Source organism: Amblyraja radiata, chromosome 4 (assembly GCF_010909765.2).
Source record: "Amblyraja radiata isolate CabotCenter1 chromosome 4, sAmbRad1.1.pri, whole genome shotgun sequence".
Classification (NCBI taxonomy): domain Eukaryota; kingdom Metazoa; phylum Chordata; class Chondrichthyes; order Rajiformes; family Rajidae; genus Amblyraja; species Amblyraja radiata.
This window is the reverse complement of record NC_045959.1, coordinates 28,071,109-28,085,452: the sequence shown is the minus strand read 5'-3', so window position 1 is coordinate 28,085,452 and position 14,344 is coordinate 28,071,109. Positions and strand designations below refer to the sequence as shown.

Genomic DNA, 14,344 nt, shown 5'->3' with positions numbered 1-14,344 from the left:
TACCAACTTCGTATTTTTCATCCCCCATTACCAGATCCTGACACCATTTCATTTTTAAAGTACTGTTGCACCTTATACTTGTAATAAGTCGATAAATGCAAACCACGTCTTTTGGAAGTGGTCTGATTTGCCTGCAAGGAGGAGTCTCATATCTTCCAGGTGTAATGTTTCAAATATATTTGAAATCCACATGTTAGTATAGGAGCGTTTTTCCAGAATTTAAGTATAAGCTTTTTCCCGTTATTAACCCGTAATTAAATAGATTCTTTTGAAACACATTTAGTTCAGGGCTGCCTTCGATTGTTCCAAAGATAATCCATTCTGCTTTTGGTATCAATTTTATTTTAAATAATTTTGTGAAGATTTCAAAAATTTCAGTCCAAAATGTTTGAATTTTTATACAAAAAACAAATGAGTGCGTTATAGTAGCTTCTTGAGATAGGCATTTATCACAAATAGGTGAGGCGTTAGGAAAAACTAGCAGCTTAACATGCTGAGCGAAAAAAGCAAACTGACGTTCCGGCGGCAGCCCGACTTCGGAGCTGTGGCGGCGTTCCGACGGCCCGACTTCGGGGGTGTGGCGGCGTTCCGACTTCCGAGCTGTGGCGGCGTTCCGGCGGCCCGACTTCGGGGGTGTGGCGGCGTTCCGGCGGCCCGACTTCGGGGGTGTGGCGGCGTTCCGACTTCGGGGGTGTGGCGGCGTTCCGGCGGCCCAACTTCGGGGGTGTGGCGGCGTTCCGGCGGCGGCGACCCGACTTCGGAGGCTCGGCCGCGGGCCCAGTGGACGACATCGTCGGGAGCTCGCAGGTCACAGGTTGGTGACCTGTTCTTCCGGAGCTCCCGCAACAACAGCTGCGTCCGCTGGACTGGAGGGCGGCAGCTTCGACCATCTCGGGCCGCGGAGTTTGAACTGGCCCGTTCGCGGAGCTCGGATTCAGCCGCGGGACTGACTTACTTACCATCACCCGGCGGGGTCACAACATCGGAAGCTTGGATCACCTCAGCGCAGAGGGAGAACAAGGAGGGAAGAGACAAAGACTTTAAGACTTTTGCCTTCCATCAGTGAGGAGGTGCCTGGTGAACTCACTGTGGTGGATGTTAAATTTGTGTTTATTGTGTGTTTTTGTTATTTTTATTATATGTATGACTACAAGCCACAAAATTTCGTTCAGACCGAAAGGTCTGAATGACAATAAAGGATACTTTGACTTGAATTCAGTGGGTTAGGCAGCATCTATGCAGGGAAATGGATGGACAAGGTTTCGGGTCAGGACCCTTCCTCAGACCTATATCGTGCTGGAACTATTGCAATGAGGCCATTTTGACTATCCTATCACAGACATTCTGATTGTTCCACAGTTCTTTCCATAACTTCCCTCTTACTGAAAACTACCTTGCACCTCTCCATCTCCGTGCTCTCTCCCTCTCTCTCTCTCTCTCATAATCGACAGGCCTCAATCAGTACGGATTTGGCAACAAAACAGTCCTCACTGACTACCACCTCAAGGCTGTGTGTTCAGTCCCCTGTTCTACTCTCACTATACCCATGACAGTATTGCCAGATGAAGTCCAACACCATGTTTACCACTGCTGTGACAAACAATATCAGATTACAGGAGGAGGTCAATAATTTAATTGAATGGCAGCAGAAAAACAATCATACTTTCAATATTAGCAAGACCAAGGAGCCAATGGCTGATAACAAGAGGGGAAAACCAAGGATTCTTGAACCTGTCTTCATTGACAGAATGGCAGTGGAGAGTCACAGTTTGAATTTTCTGGGCATGAATACTTCTGAAGATCTGTCCTTAGCCTAGCAGACTGGTGCAATCACAAATGAACCTCTCCAATTCCTCTACCATCTTAGAGGTTTAAGGAGATTTGACATGTTGCTAAATATTCTATCGACCGATAGAAAGTATTGTGACTGCATCACATCCTAGTTCAGTAACTGGAATGCCCCAGAATGAAGGAGGCTGCAGAAAGTGGTGGACATTACCTGGTCAATCATGGGTATTGATCTCCCCATCATCGAATGGATGATCCGGAAGCGCTGCCTCAAAAAGACAGCTAGTATCCAAGATCCAAACACCCTGGCCTAGCCCTTACCTCGCTGCTACTATCTGAAAGAGGGTACAAGAGCCCGGGTACCATGACAACCAGGTTCAAGAACAACTTCTTCTACGCGGCACAACCCTACCTCAGCAATGATCCACTATGGACCTTGTATCTGTTGCACCACCTACTTTGGCTTGTACTATTATGGTTTGATGACCTACAGTGATGATTAATTTAATGCATGACCAATCATTGTACATTCATTAATTGTGTTGTTGCAGCAAGTAATAATTGCATTGACACTTTTGATTCTCTTGATCCTCTGGACTCGTTTCAAACACTGAGAAGCCAGATCCCTGCCTGATGTGAGCAGCAGTGGCCTGGGGAACAGTTGCAGCGAGGACTCTCGTCGCGGAGGGGGCAAGCCCTCGCCGGAGGGGAGCGCTCCGTTCGCTGGCCCGCAGCAGCCTGAAGCCGCGGTCTGCGGAGCTCCAGCTGGCGCAGCATCCGCAGCCTGGGATCCCTCGTTGGGGACCCCAGAGGAGAAGAGCTCCGACCGCCGGCCTGCGGCCAACTTCTACCGCGAGCACAGTGGGGACTTAGCATCATGAGTGGGGCCCCTCGCCGGGGACCCCTGGAGAGGAGCTCCTACCGCCGGTCCTGCGATCTGCGGTGCTTCTGGCTGCGGTGCGGCGGAGATTTTAGATATTCGACCGCCGGCCTGCAGCCTACACCAACTTGAAGCCGCGGTCTCCGGTGGGGAGGCACCGATTCAGGACTTATCTGGACTTACCTTGTCTACACATCTGGACGCCCGCAGTGGCGACTGCGGAAGGTTGAGGTCCCGACCACGGGGAAATGGAGGAGAACTGGCCAAATTTTGTGCCTTCCACCACAGTGATGAATGCTGTGGTGGATGTTTGTGTTAAATTTTAATTGTGTTTTTGTGTGGTTTTTAAAATTGTACCGCTGCTGACAAATTCATTTCACTTGCACTTTAGGTGTAAGTGACGAATAAAACTGATTGATCGATTGATGGGAAGGTTAAGGTGGCAAAAAGCAGAGCAGACGCACCGTGAGTGTTAGATAGGATGAGCTGCTGCCACAAGAGAGCGTAAGGCGAGGCGCTTTGCACAGTCATGCGATGAAAGGTAACAGTGGAGTCACACACTACACCGGGGTAGCCACTGCTCCAGTTTGCTGACTGCCGGCAGTGTGCAGGGTCCAAGATCCGACTGTGAGGGAGCACCTTGTAACCAGCACCACCTGCAAAACATAACAGTGTTTGTCAGCTAGACAGACCACACCAACCCTCCCATAGTGCAGCACTCCTTTAGTTCTGCCCCTGCCACAGTGTGGCACTCCACAGATTTGTTGCCCTATGTTTCAAACAGTTGTGATACATTCAGGGAGACCCTTCCCCAGTTAGCAGCTGGGATTTACTCTTCAAAGCGAGGGGTGAGGGATGGGGTTAAGGGGAAACTGGATGGACAGGAGGGGCGGGTACTTGGGGTGGATGGAGTGAGGCAGAAAAATTAGCTTGCTAGTCCCTGGTCCCCACTCAATTAGCTCTCCTTCCAACATCAGCAGCACAGGGACAGATAGAGTCATACATTCAAACAGGCCCTTCCGCCCAATTACCCATGCTGACCAAGTTGCCCCATCTACAATAGTCCCTCCTGGTCCGAGAATACTGATGCTATTATAAAGAAAGCACATCAGCGCCTCTACTTCCTGAGAAGATTACGGAGAATCGGTATGTCAAGGAGGACTCTCTCTAACTTCTACAGGTGCACAGTAAAGATGCATCGTGGCATGGTTCGGCAACTTGAGTGCCCAGGAGCGAAAAAGACTACAAACAGTAGTAAACACTGCCCAGTCCATCATCGGCTCTAACCTCCCTACCATTGAGGGGATCTATCGCAGTCGCTGCCTCAAAAAGGCTGGCAGCATCATCAAGGACCCACATCATCCTGACCACACACTCATCTCCCCGCTACCTTCAGGTAGAAGGTACAGGAGCCTGAAGACTGCAACGTCCAGGTTCAGAAACAGCTTCTTTCCCACAGCCATCAGGCTATTGAACTCAACTCAAACAAAACTCTGAACATTAATAGCCCATTATCAGTTTACTTGCACTTTATCTGTTTTATTTATTCATGTGTATATATTTATACAATGGTATATGGACACACTGATCTGTTCTGTATTCATGCCTTCTATATTCTGTTGTACTGAAGCAAAGCAAGAATTTCATTGTCCTATCTGGGACACATGACAATAAACTCTCTTGAATCTTGCCTGTATTTGGCCCATAACCCTCAAACCTTTCCGATTCATGTACCTGTCCAAATATCTTTTACATGTTACAGTATAGTACCTGCCTCAAATATCTTCTCTGGCAGCTCATTCCATAAAGACACCCATTAATTGTCTCATGGTGTGGTGGAGACGCCCCTGAAAATAAGGGAAGGGATTCCACGCCGGTTGGCCACATGCGTGGCAAGGGTGTGGGGTGAAATTGTGATTTGGGGAAACTGTATTGAATGTATGTATAGCCTCCGAGAATGTCGGATGGAGCTTTGTATGGATCATGTATTGTATATATTTATTTCTCGAATAAAGTATATTTTGAAATTAAAACAAAAACATTTCGTGTGCCCTGCAGTCTCCCACTCCTCCTCCTCCATGTGCCCTGGTCTCCTGTCTTCCACTTCACTGGATACCCAGTTCTCCCTTCCACGCCCAGCGCTTCCTTACCTGCCAGGGATCCGTCCATGTCCTCCAGTATCACCTGGTGTTCCCAGCCGAAATGGGCCTTGTTGGACGTGTTGTAGTAGCGGACTTGACTGAACCGCACGCTCCAACCTCCATCGAAATGTCCGGTCAGCCCGAGAGCCGCGCAGCCGGAACGATCAAAGTTTACCAGCCGGAGCCCCTGCACGGTCAGTCCCTGGTCCAGTGGCAGGACCAGGCCCCGCTCGGTGCAGGAGCCCGGGGGCAGACCCAGGCCGTCGGCGTGTCCCACCACCGTTAGGTTCCTGATCAGCGCTCCCCCGGCCTCGCCCCACCCGGACACAGCTCCCCGCTCGATGCGCTGGGCCTCGGCCCCGGACTTCTCGTTGCCGACCAGCAGGAAGTCGTGGAACTGGATGGCTCCTCCGTTCGTCCACTCGGCCCCCTTGCCGCAGCTCCAGGCGGTGAACGAGCGGAAGGCGGCGGGCTCGGGTCGCCAGCCGTTCTCCTCCCTGGGCTGATAGTCCGGGAAGATCCAGAGGCCGAACCAGCCCAGGGAGTGGGCAGTGTTGTGGTGGAAGAGGCCGAGGGGCTGTCGGCGTGGGCTGAAGGCCTGTGTGTGCGAGGCCCCCTCGGGCCACTGCAGGAGCCGGTACCAGAAGCCGAAGTGGGTGCCGCCCGCCGCCGCGTTGTACCGCACGATGTTGCCGGGGTGGGTCACCCAGAAGGCGGCAGGCCGGAGGTCGTCGTTGAGTAGACTGGTGCTCCGGCGAACCCGCACGGCCAGATTGTGTTGCAGGACGTTGTTTCGCTCCGCGCCGTCCTCCAGGAAGAAGGCTCCCCCCATGATATTGAAGGCCACGTTACCTTCCACCAGCAGCCGGTGCGTGCCGTGGATGGTGACGGCCCGGTTGAAGGTCCGGTGGATGGAGCACCCCCGCACGTACGATTGGAAGGACAGGTCACCCAGCAGATGCCAATGCAGTGGGTAGCGACCCAGTCGGAAGGCTTGCCCCGCATGATAGATCTGGGGAGGAGAGATTGGGAAGGGGTGGACATGGGCAAGGGGAGATAGAGGTGGCGGCGGGGGGGAAATGGGGAGAGGAGATCGAAAGGCCGGGAGGGGTGGAGATGGGATAGAGGGCGCGATATAGAGGGCTCGAGGAGTCGAGATGGGGAAATAGAAGGGGCAGGGGAGGAGATACGGGGAGGGGAAGAGAAAGACATAGGGTGGGTGAGGGGAGAGACAGTGAGAGGGAGGAGAGAGAGCGAAGAATTATAAAGCACGTTGAACGCATGAACAAGTGTCCTGGGACTGCATTCCTCTTGCAACGACACACTTTACTTTCAAAGGTACACAAAAAAGCTGGAGAAACTCAGCGAGTGCAGCAGCATCTATGGAGCCAAGGAAATAGGCAACGTTTCGGGTGGAAACCTTTCTTCAGACTGATGGGGGTGGGGGGGGGGGGGGGGTGGGGGTGGGGGGGGGGGGTGGGGGTGGGGGGGGGGGGGGGGGGTGGGGGGGGGGGAAGGGGTGGGTGGGGGGGGGGGGGGGAGAAGAAATGAAAAAGGAGGAGGAACTCGAAGGCTGAGGGATGGGAGGAGACAGCAGGAGGGCTGAGGAAGGGGAGGAGACAGCAAGGACTAACAAAATTGGGAGAATTCGATGTTCATGCCCCCAGGATGCAGACTCCCCAAGCGGAATATGAGGTGCTGTTCCTCCAATTTCCGGTGTTGCTCGCTCTGGCCATGGAGGAGATCCAGGACAGAGAGGGCGGATACGGAGTGGGAGGGGGAGTTGAAGTGCTGAGCCACCGGGAGGTCAGGTTGGTTAAGGCGAACACAATAACCAACCTGACTTTGGGCTTCATCACTGAACTGCTATGCAGTTTAGGATGGATTGGATGGGTCGATGGTTGTGTGGGGCAAGGTTAGTACTAAGTGGGCCGGGGTAGGGCATTGGCATGAGGTTGGTGGTTGGGTCGGGGTGGGTTGAGGCCTGTTGGTGGTTGGGTGGGTGGGCGGTAGATTGGCGCTTGTGGTTGGTGGTAGGGTTGGCTGAGCGATGGGTTGCGGCATGTAGGATGGATGAAGGATTGGCGTGTCAGTGACGTGTCAAGAGTTAGGGCATGTGGTGGGTTGGCAGGAGGAAGGTGGAGCTTGGGGAGGTTAGGCGCGTGTGGTGGATGGGTTGGGGGAAAGGTTGGGGTGTGTGGTTGGTGATGGATGGGTCGATAGAAGAGATGGGATGTGTGGTGGGTGGAGGGAGGGAGGGAGGCGGATGGAAGTTGGCGCGGGGGTAGTGGGGACTTACCTCAACATATTCAATTCTGCCCACCACCATCCCATGGTCGGGTCTCGGAGAGTGGAACATGATGCAGCCTCCGTACTCGTCACTTCCCATTTCCTCACCCAGCCGTCCCTGGAAGCAGGTCTGGGTGGCAAACTCGCCTGCAGGGACAGGAGTTGCTGGCTAAGGAAGCGAAGTATCACTGGGAGCCCCCTCAGTTTCACACACAACCCTCTCCCCCGTCTGTGGATGTTCCAGGCACGGCTAGCGATGGTCGTCCATCCCCTCCCTGGTCACCATTGGGATGATGTGCTGCCACCTTGATGTGACCTTTGTGGGGGGAGTGCAGCACACCTGCTGTAGAAGAAGGTCTGGGATCTAGACCCAGGGACAATGGCTGTTGGGCCAGACAGTCCCAAGCCCTGAATGAGGAGGTGGGCTTGGAGTTGGTAAGGTCAGGGTGGGAAAGTCCGGTTTATAGAAACATAGAAAATAGGTGCAGGAGGAGGCCATTCGGCCCTTCGAGCCAGCACCGCCATTCATTGTGATCATGGCTGATGGTCCCCAATCAATAACCCTGCCTTCTCCCCATATCCCTTGATTCCACTAGCCCCTAGAGCTCTATTTAACTCTCTCTTAAATCCATCCAGTGATTTGGCCTCCACTGCCCTCTGTGGCAGGGAATTCCACAAATTCACAACTCTCTGGGTGAAAAAGTTTTTTCTCATCTCAGTCTTAAATGGCCTCCCCTTTATTCTAAGACTGTGGCCCCTGGCTCTGGACTCGCCCAACATTGGGAACATTTTTTCCTGCATCTAGCTTGTCCAGTCTTATTATAATTTTATATGTTTCTATAAGATATCCCCTCATCCTTCTAAACTCCAGTGAATACAAGCCGAGTCTTTTTAATCTTTCCTCATATGACAGTCCCGCCATCCCAGGGATCAATCTCGTGAACCTACGCTGCACTGCCTCAATCACAAAGATGTCCTTCCTCAAATTAGGAGACTAAAACTGAACGCAATACTCCAGGCGTGGTCTCACCAGAGCCCTATACAACTGCAGAAGAACCTCTTTACCCCACGGGCGGGAAGGTCCGCTTGGGAACGGCCCACGAGAGGGATGTTGCGAGCAGGGACTGGATGAGGGAACTGATCTTCAGACGCACACAGTTGTCTGATGGTGCCCAAGGAGTGACCACAGTGGGTGCGGGAGCGGCCGTGGGTCGTGCCCAACCTGCTAGTTGCCCTTCCCCTCCACCCCCGCCGTACCCGTGTCGAACTCTTCCGGGCAGCGTTCGATGATGTCGCTCCATTCTTCGTTAATGGCGCCCCGGACCACCACATTGCGACTCAGCAGCCCCACCTCCGCCCGAGCTTGCAGCGTTGCCCCGGACAGCGAGAGCACAGTGCCCAGGTGACGATACCGCAGCGGCTCCGTCAGGTTGAGCATCCTCCCGTCCGTTGACACGCCCTCGATCGTCCTCTGCTCACTCTCCCTCTGGCTGTGTCTACCCGTGGGAGGAAGGGATGACAAGTAGTAAACAGGCGCGGGGTTAACCCAGGTACCACAGTCACACCTCAGCGACGTCAATGGGAGCCAGTATGTACCTTGTACAGATAGATATACGGGAACAAAGCGTAATCGAGAGGCCAGGACTTAAACATTGGTTTCGTGTCTTTCCAGTGGCCGAGGGTAGGGAGAGAGGGTGTTTGTATCCAAGAGCCACAGCACAAGAAAAGGGCGATTGCTCCCGAGGGGAAGTACAACTGCTACATTACAAACAGTATCACAGCAAGCAGCCAGAAACTACAGAAATTAGGGCGATGGGCAAAGATGTCCAGAACGCCCTGAGCACGTTCCCGCGCAATTTTGATTGCAGATGCCTAACGATCGCCGAGAGGGTCCACAAGTGTCCTCGTTTTATCGTCGCATGTTAGCACTTCGTCAGTACTGTGCTTCCCAGGCCGCGGCGCTCCCCCACCGCCTCCCCACCGTCCTCCCCACGCCGCGGCGCTCCCCCACCGCCTCCCCACGCCGCGGCGCTCCCAGGCTGCCCTTCCCTTTGCAGACTGCGCTCTGGCGAGATCTTGAGATGAAGTGGCTGCAGTGGGAAGGAATCGCAAGACTGGAGACGGTGATGCACCCCGGCCGCCCGTGAACTTGTCGCGGGTTAACGCAGCCAGCCGTGAAGACGCGACATGCCTGGACCTACCTTCCTCCCGTTGATGCAATGACAATCTCGTCCCCTGCCCTCCAGGTCACCGCTTTCTGCAATCTGATGGTGGAAGAACCTTCCTCCGCTGTCTCAGCCAGGTGAGTCCAGGTTACAGGAATGGGGAGACCTGAGTGATGAGATTGATAATCACAGCCCATCAAAGCAAATCTAAAACCTACGCGTGCAAATAAACATTACTTCAGAGGGAGAAGTGACAAACGTGTGGACTAGCTTAGATGGGGCATTTGGGGGCATGGGCGAGATGAATCGAAGGGCATGTCTCTGTGCTGTATGACTCTATGACTGGCATTGATGCTCTTCGAGGAATGGACATGTGTTCTTCACGCCTGCATATTTATGTGGGCAGATCCAGTTGGAGTAATGTGTTGGGCTTCTGCTCCTATGATTTATGAGCTTGTGGAGCAGATAAAGGGGGCAATGGGTGCAATCTATTTCGATTTTCAGTGAGCCTTTGATAAGATTTCACTCAACAACCAACAACGCAATGTTGGGCTCAAACTATCTCGTGTTTGTCTTGGATTGTATCCTTAATTTACAAGATTCAACTGCTTCAACTTCAGCGACTTTGCAAGAGGCACTGTGCGCTAATGTTTCAGCACTGGTTCCTAGCTTCACGAGTCTACAGTACTTTGGAATGAATAACTGAGGTGGTTAAATTAAAGCAACAGAGACACCCTGATGCACTCAAACATAGCAAAGCGACCACATCTACACTGGGGGTACATTCGGCTGATTCCTGTCAAGATCACCGGCCAGCTTCAGGCTTATTGGCAGCAGAACAGAACGGCAACAATTCCCACCTGAAGACACAACGTCGAGAGATTCCAGGGGCTGCATCCATGTTCATAAGAAAGGAGCACAATTAGGCCATTCGGCCTATCATGTCTACACTGTCATTTAATCATGGCTGATCTACCTTTTCCTCTCAAGCCTATTGGATAGGCTGCACGAGTGGGCAAATGCATGGCAGATGCAGTAAAGGAGAGAAGGCAGGTACAGGATACTGAGTTGGATGATCAGCCATGATCATATTGAATGGCGGTACAGGCTCGAAGGGCCGAATGGCCTACTCCTGCTCCTATTTTCTATGTTTCTATTCTCTTGCCTTCTCGGTGGTGGTCGGAGGGGCCGTAGGCGCAGATTGGCAGCCACGCTTCCGTCAGTCTGCCCCAGGGCAGCTGTGGCTACAGAAGTAGCTTACCACCACCGAGTGTGACTGAGGAGTGAATGAATAATGCGATGTAAAGCGCCTTGAGTATTAGAAAGGCGCTATATAAATCCCATCCATTATTATTATTATTACCCACAACCATTGACACCCTTACTAATCAAGAATCTGTTAATCTCCGCCTTAAAAACACCCAATATCTTGGCCTCCACTGCTGTCTGTAGGGGTTTACTGGCTCTCGGGCTATAAAATGTTCCTCTCTGTTCACCAGGTGCGATGCTGAGACGGAGGCGTGAAATGTATTTGGAGATGAATCTCTGCGTTTGCCACTTGATCGCCTCCTGCTTCCGTGAGTCATGCTCACTCGATGTGATTATCCTCATGTGAAAGGCCTCTCAACGTGTAATGAGGGTTAAGGTGCAATTTGAGTGCAGGCTGGTGCTATTTGATAGCCGGTGTATGTTGGAAACCGCTGTGCACATGAAGCAATTGGAGGCTTACCATGGAGGTCCAACGTTCCCTCTCGAACTGCCAGCGTCTTGGATCCGTACAGGGGCAGCTCCTTGGAGCGCAGGTGGCCGTGAAGGGTGATGATGGCCTTGTGGCTGAAGGGAGTGGAGTTGGTTCCCACCTGGCCCAGGAGAATTGGAACAGTTAAATTACAAGATCCGCTCACAGCATCACAGCCCCTCTGCATCCATGACACAGAGACTGGGAACCACCTGCGGCTGATTCCCAGTCTCCGTTTGAACTCGAATGGTGTGCTGACCCTCTGAAGCCTCTTGATTTTTCTGGGAGCTGTTGCTCTCCATCTCCAGGTAAATCTAGGACCCCAACGCTCCTCAGAAGCAGAACAGAGTGCATCGGAAAGGCAACGTTACTACAGCCCCATCCGAAGTGGTCTCCAGTCTGCTTCCACAGTCCACAAAGCCTTTCATAATAATTCAATTTAAATCTGGCTGCTCGTATTATTTGTCTAGCGGATGGCCGGACCAAACTTCTTGGCATCCTGATTGGAAGAACTTATGCCCTTTCGGAGGAATTTGGAGCCACAACGGAACTCTTGGAGTTTTCCTTCCCAGAGGTAGGGGCTTTCTTGGAATATCCCCACCTGAAACATCGCATAGCCATGTCCTCAACAGACGCTGCCTGACTCGCTGAGCTATTCCAGCATTTTGTGTTTTGCTTAAGATTCCTGTGTCTGCAGTTGCTTGTCTCTTCGCATTTCAGTTTCCACGTACGCGTTCCCTGCCGCATTCCCAGAGTATCCCAGCCCCTGCCCCCACTACAACTTGCATGTTACCTGGAGTAGCCCGCCGTCTGTGATGAGAATATTTTCAGCCTGGAGTTCAATATCTGCCTCATCGAAGACGAGTGCTCCACCTGCACACACAAAATATTCGGGGAGGTAGGTGATCGTTGATCTGCTCCAGGGTCCCGCCATTCTGCCCGGTCACTGCCCGGCGGGTGAGGCGCCATGGGCGATGCAGGCAATGTTTAGAAAATGGACAGCGGCAGAGAATACCTTCTCGAAGGGCTGGCCTTTCTTCCAGTAGAGATCAGGTGAGAAGAGAACTGATAACCTGCATGTTCCCCCTTTGAGGAAGCTCCCATAAAACTGACCATGAATCAATTCAGCAGGAAACTGGAAACTGACCTAGTGCAACAGGCCATCATGGACACGCTCTCACGGGGAGAGATTGGGTTTAAAGTGGGTTAAAGATAATGTTGGATTATTACGACGGGTGAAAGATGGAGACAAACACTGGTGGAACAGAGGGGCAAATGGCCTGCTCCTTTCCTTGGGTAATCTCGAGCTGTGCGAGTCTATGGAATTGATGCGCTACAATGCTGAGAATTATATTCTGTAGCAATGTTACAAAATTTTGAGATTTAAAAAATCAAGTCTGCAATTTATCCCATCAGATAAAGCATAAAAATAAGTTTAATTTGACACCTAATTCACTTTCATATCTCAAGTATTTAAAAAGTTATGGCCATTTTCATACTCGGAAATGAGCATCTTGTTCCCTATTGATTTTCTATGGACATAACAAAAAAGCTGTGATCGTGAACAGTCAAAAGCCCATAACTTTCTTAAAAATTAAGAGAACTGAATGAAATTTTCAGTTATCATAGATTGAAGCATTCTGAAACAAATATAAAATAATCTTACTTGGATGACCTGAAATTAAAGCATATAATTAGTTAGTTACCTAATTGTAGCTAATTTCAGACTTCAATTACTAGATCTAAACATCTATCCATTTCTTAATAAATGATTAACATTTTAAAATAGCCTAAATGTCCAAATAATATTCACAAATAATTCACAATAAAACATGATTTTAAAATCTCATTTACATTAATTTATAGACCAAATGGAAGGAATTTAGTGTTCAATTGCTGTAAATAAATGCCCATTTAAATCAGCTTTCTAGTGGGATCCTGTGAACGCGCTGGTTTAGAACGTTCACATTGCGGTAGATTTGTGCCCCCAAATGCCCAGAAAAATACTGCGGGATATAATGGGCCCAAAATGAGCTACTCGCAATATTAAACTTTGTATAAAGAGATCTTTAAAAGCCCTTTTTAATGTAAAAATATACAGCCTTCCTTCAGTTGACTGCTTTATGAGACCCTGCGGTTGCTGGTGGTCGCGGGTTTAGAGATTGATTTTTAAACTACTATAACTATTATTCAAGGCCTTTAAAACAAATAATAGCTTTTGCGACGGGGTCTTTCAGCGATTTTTCGTTAATATTTTACAAGGCTGAACATCTTCGATTGGAACAGCCTAGAGAAAATCGCGTTTTAAACCCGCCCCCTCTAAACGGCGCTAAAATCGCGCACACCCGCAGCGACAGATTTTCAGCGACGCTTCAGGTAGGCTTTGCAACATACCTATATTCTGCACTCGGCATCTTGGTCTATGTGTTGTACTTGTATTATCCGATCTGATTGGATAGCATGCTAAACAAAGCGTCTCACTGTGCAGTACCTCGGTACATATAACAATAAGAATTCATCTAAACCATACTGCATCCATGCACATACACGGAAGACTCAGTACAACACACACCAGTACAGTGGTGCAGCGGTAGAGTTGCTGCCTTACAGCGCCTGAGACCCGGGTTCGATCCTGACTACGGGTGCTATCTTTACGGAGTTTGTACATTCTCCCTATGACCGTGTGGGTTTTCTCAGAGCACTCCGGTTTCCTCTCAAACTCCAAGATTACCGAAGCCAATTGCAGATTAATTGGCTTCGGTAAAAATTGTAATTTGTCCCCGGTGAGTAGGATAGTGTTAGTGTACCGGGGTAATCGCTGATCGGCGCGGCTCGGTGGGCCATAGAGTCTGTTTCCGTCATACTTCAGTCTAAGGTGAAGTCTAAGTCTTCGGGTGAAACGCGTGTGATCGAGGGGGCTTGATTTGGGAATGCTCGTTAAAATGTACAAGCAGCACAGGAGCTCGTCCAGCTTAGATTTGGTGATTTTCTTTGGCGCTGTGTTTAGAGGCTCCCTGAATCCACAGAACTGTGACTGCCTTCGGTCCCAGTCCACCCTCCCCGCCTCCCTGAACCCCGTTGCAATTCACGCTGTGGCAACTAACGACACTGCTAAGGTCAGCCAGGCGGTAATCACCTTGAATGAGGAGCATCTTCAACACAGGGGTGCTTTGGTCCAGCAGTATGGTCTGTCCCTTGGTGATGATGACCAGTGAGCCTCTCTCAGGGGGAGACAGTCCTCCCCACGTGAACCGTGATGACCACACGTCCACGTAGTGGAAATCTGCAAAGTCCTACCGAAAGTAATGAACAATAGATGGTATACAGAAACGAGAACAGGACG

At 50.9% G+C, this 14,344-nt stretch overlaps 1 protein-coding gene across 1 annotated transcript in view; it reads right to left on the bottom strand.

The window, feature by feature from the left end:
* Nucleotides 1–14,344, bottom strand: part of pkhd1l1 (PKHD1 like 1) — a 178,669-nt gene that overhangs the window by 56,934 nt on the left and 107,391 nt on the right. The window contains exons 42-50 of the mRNA XM_033020374.1: nt 14,138–14,294; nt 11,795–11,874; nt 10,993–11,122; nt 9,300–9,429; nt 8,356–8,594; nt 7,109–7,245; nt 4,819–5,821; nt 3,129–3,324; nt 1,586–1,590 (exon numbers count right to left, since the gene is read on the bottom strand). Coding sequence (XP_032876265.1) covers nt 1,586–1,590; nt 3,129–3,324; nt 4,819–5,821; nt 7,109–7,245; nt 8,356–8,594; nt 9,300–9,429; nt 10,993–11,122; nt 11,795–11,874; nt 14,138–14,294 — 2,077 coding nt within the window. The remainder of the gene's footprint in view (nt 1–1,585; nt 1,591–3,128; nt 3,325–4,818; nt 5,822–7,108; nt 7,246–8,355; nt 8,595–9,299; nt 9,430–10,992; nt 11,123–11,794; nt 11,875–14,137; nt 14,295–14,344) is intronic.